Raw genomic sequence first — 4,037 nt, forward strand, 5'->3', positions numbered from 1 at the left:
TTCCAATCACAAGAGGATTATTTCAATTATGGATCAATCCCCACCGATGGTTATATTAACCTATTATTGGCATTAGAAGAGTTGACGGACTTTACGAAATTTATTGATTATCATCCGATATTTATAAATTATGATAGTGAATTAAGTTTCGCTCATTTAATTTTTGATCGAGTTGGAACTAGAGTAATTGTTTTACTAAAAGATGGGAAATATTATGGTGTTTTGCATAAGAAAGTTTTAATTGACTATTTAAGAAGATAAATATGTGTTTTGATTTGGAAGCATTTCAAAATTAACTAGAATATGTTTAAATTTAGAATGAACGTATAATTCTGTTAGAAAGTTGATTTGAAAAAATTGTAAATTTGATCTTAAATGGTGATAATCAATGATTTCAGTTTGTGATTCATAATTATCAATTTGTAATTCTTCTAATAAATCAGGACTAGGAGGGACATATCTACTTTCCTTTAATCTTTGTAATTCAATCGAATCGAACCTATATTGATCATTTTGATGTAGCAAGTCTTGGTAGAACATATAGGAATCATAGAGGTATTCTAAGACACTTCTGAATTGTTGGTTATTGTACATGTTTAACTTAAGAAACAACTGTGAAGACAAATCGAGTACTATAAGGTTTTCAGTAGGAGGTCTTTTGAAGAAATCTAATAATAAATGAAGGTATAATTTTGATACTTGACTTGTCAGAAAGAAAGAAAACATACCAATTGAATGAAAGCTATTCTTTACAAGAGTTTCCAACCGTCTGGCAACCTCATTGGTTTTACATTGATGGATTTTCATTGTTTTAATTTTAAGGTCTATAATAGGACAGGGGTATTCAAGAGGAGTTTCTGGCGATCCCATTAATTTTAAGATTGCAATGTCATGCTCTAGGAATAAGCTATATAGCACATGTAAAAATTCTTGATTATCATGCTTTTGTTCAATAATCTTGTTAATATAAGATATAAAATATTTGTTTCCTGTGATTCGTTCTAAAGTGAATGTAGTTCCAGAATTATCTGTAAGAGTTTTCAATATTGAGAATAAGAATGAAGTACAATGAATATGTAATTTCCTGTCAAGCATTTTATTAAGGAAATTGGTTTCGAATATTTCATAGAATTTGTTACTTAACCTTGGAGCACTGACTTCAATAATTTCAATCAAGATTTGGGTATATTTGTTGAATGAATCTTGAACTGGTTGGGGAATTTTTCGATTCTGTACTGCTTCGCGAAGAACCAATGCTAGTTTTTCTGTGAAGGCATCTTCCATTTGATCATGTTCATAAAACCAAGTTAATAATTGTGGAGAGTTATTTGTAAGTTTCAAAAGTTTTGGTAAAAGTTGAGAACTCTCGTACTGATCATAATCAATAAATAATTTTATGAGAATGTCGTATAAAGCAAAATTCGAATTTGGTGGCTTCGACGGTGAAATTAATGATCTAATGGTTAATGACTGGTTCTCGGTATATTCAGGTAAAGCCAACCATATTTCAAATATTTGTGGATGCTGATGACAAATCTTGAGTATGTTAATAAGTAACCTATTTAGATGATTCAATTGAAAAGTCATAAAAGATGGATAATTGGAAAATGAAACCAAGTATATCATTAAGCAATGTGCAATTTTTTCTGGATTTTCAGCATATTTTGTATTATCATTTAACAAATAGGAAACTAATTTTTTAAACAAATGAGCTTGATGCTCGAATAATTGTTGATTAATTTCATTTATTTGAATTTGAGATAATTCTAGATAGAAATCATCAACAATCATTCTAGAAATAATACTGATTTGCTGTTGATTCTCTTGATTCACCAATTCGCAAAGTTTTGCAAGTTCAGGACAAAGTTCGTCCACATGTTGTTGGATTGACTTTAGATAATAGGAATTGCTTTTAGTCTATTTTTGTTTAGTTAGTGAAATCATGCTTTCAGAATTATTATTAATCTTGGAATATACGTACAAATTCGTTATAGTTCTTGATGTCTGTTATTGCCCTCTTAATTAAACGATCTTCCATATTATTCAGTTGTATTGAAGTTTGTTCCAGAAGTAATGGTCTCCTTCGTTTGGAGAACATATTGCAACGGAATATGTTGTAAAATGAAACTAATGTGAAGCGTTCCTTTATTTTCTTGATGTTTTATATCTGTGTTGTATCAGGTGGTTTGAATATAAACTAAATGAGTGTTAATTTGGGTTACAAACAATTCTTTGATGCGAAACTTTTTTAAATTTTTTGCAGCCAAAAAAAAAAAAGAAATAAAAAATTACAAAACACTTTAGAAAGTTTGGTTGTAAATTTCTGAAACACACCAAAAAAAATTTGACACAGTCCTTAACCTCAACTCAGTAACAAAACTTGAAACACATGTTAACACCCTGAAACATCCTGCTACAGCTTCTATACAAAGGCATAAAGGTAATAGAGAACGTAAGTTGATTTCTGTTTGAACGGTTCATATAAAAACGAAGAAAGTTCCCTTAAATTCATATTCACTTTGACCGTTTATTCTGTCATTATAATCCTGCATCAGTCATCATGTATACTTACAACAAATTTGGTTCACGTAATTCTAGTGCCATCAGCAAAAGTCCTCTCAAATCAATCCACTCCCAAAACTCCGGTAAGACCAATAGCAACAATAGAGGATCTCAAAGACCACATACTAAAGAAGAGGAGTTAGATTATTGCAACAATTATGTCCATACTGGTATTCCTGCAACCAAATATATTAGAAACATTAATAATCCAATTGAAGGCTATCCAAAATTAGCTAAGTTGCATCAATTAAAACGTCAACAAGTTAAAAAACATGCACTTCAACCATATGGGGTAAGAATCAGTTCAGATAAAATTGTTCCTACTTTAAACCATTGGATTGATGCTTATGGATTAAAATTTGATGTCATTATGATTGGAGCTTTGGTTGAAAATCAATTCATTTTACCAATCTTAAATAGTATTCCAATTTATAAATTATGTGCAAAGCCGGGATTCCTTTTCATTTGGGCTACAACCCAAAAGATTCAAGAATTAACTAATCTTTTAAATAATGATAATTTCAATAAGAAATTTAGAAGATCTGAAGAATTGATTTTCTTACCTACTGATAGTAAATCACCTTACTATCCAGGCAATTATGGAGATTTAGATTCAATTCCTTTGTTTGAAAAACAACAATGGCATTGTTGGATGTGTATTACTGGTACAGTAAGAAGATCATCCGATAATCATTTAATTCATTGTAATGTTGATACCGATTTACAAATCGAAAGTCCTACAAAACCAAATGGCGAATGCTTCAATGCAGTTCCAGAAGCTATCTATCGTGTTGCAGAAAATTTCTCCAACTCCAATAGAAGATTACATTTAATCCCATCCAAGTTGGGTAAGAACACTCCAATTAAATTACGTCCCGGATGGGTCATCATGGGACCAGATGTACTTCTCAACAACTTCAATCCTGCTAAATATCAAGAAGAATTATATGCCAAGTCGATGATCAAATACAAAGAGCCCAATGGTTCTGGCGGTATGGCTGGCTATAATAACCAATTGCATACCCAGTTCTTGGTTCCTCAAACCAATGAAATTGAGGATTTAAGACCCAAGAGTCCAGTAATCGCTGCAAAATAATCGCATTATTATATATATTATATATTTGTTATAGATCTATTTCAATTCATTAGTTAGTAAATTATTATTCATTCAATACACATGCAAAATTTTATAGAATTCTATATTTGTATTTATCAGTTTAGATGAGTTGGAAAAAGGAAGTTTATCAGCATTGTTCAGAGAACTCTGAGTGAGCTGAGTAAGGTTATCATCATAAACAAATATCGGATTTCTATATATCCATGTAGGTTTAATTACATACTATTAGGTTTGATTTTGTTTCAGGTTCTTACAAGAAGAAAGGGTCTCTTCCCTCCAAAATAAGTTTCGATGTGATGAAAAATTTTTCTGTTTTAAACAGTCTGGAACAAATCCGGGTAACTTTTGTGAGAAAATA

The 4,037-nt window shown here is 30.6% G+C and overlaps 3 protein-coding genes across 3 annotated transcripts in view; 2 read left to right on the plus strand and 1 right to left on the minus strand. All coding sequences in view use genetic code 12, as the record gives it.

Moving 5' to 3' along the window:
• Positions 1-76, plus strand: part of GEF2 (Gef2p) — a gene marked incomplete at both ends in the record, with an annotated part of 2,914 nt that extends 2,838 nt beyond the window's left edge. Inside the window, one exon of the mRNA XM_049407013.1 lies at positions 14-76. Coding sequence (XP_049266377.1) covers positions 14-76 — 63 coding nt within the window. The remainder of the gene's footprint in view (positions 1-13) is intronic.
• A 173-nt stretch (positions 77-249) lies between these two features.
• Positions 250-2,098, minus strand: J8A68_000317 (uncharacterized protein; the record flags this gene model as incomplete). The annotated part of the gene is made up of 3 exons (XM_049407025.1): positions 250-668; positions 729-1,917; positions 1,982-2,098. The coding sequence occupies 3 exons, from the start codon at positions 2,096-2,098 to the stop codon at positions 250-252; spliced, it is 1,725 nt and encodes a 574-aa protein (XP_049266378.1).
• A 462-nt stretch (positions 2,099-2,560) lies between these two features.
• Positions 2,561-3,658, plus strand: KAR4 (Kar4p; the record flags this gene model as incomplete). The annotated part of the gene is made up of 1 exon (XM_049407036.1): positions 2,561-3,658. The coding sequence occupies one exon, from the start codon at positions 2,561-2,563 to the stop codon at positions 3,656-3,658; it is 1,098 nt and encodes a 365-aa protein (XP_049266379.1).
• Positions 3,659-4,037: the final 379 nt, after the last annotated feature.

Source organism: Hemisphaericaspora subhashii, assembly GCF_019202705.1.
Source record: "Hemisphaericaspora subhashii strain CBS 10753 chromosome Unknown scaffold184, whole genome shotgun sequence".
Taxonomy (NCBI): Eukaryota; Fungi; Ascomycota; class Pichiomycetes; order Serinales; family Debaryomycetaceae; genus Hemisphaericaspora; species Hemisphaericaspora subhashii.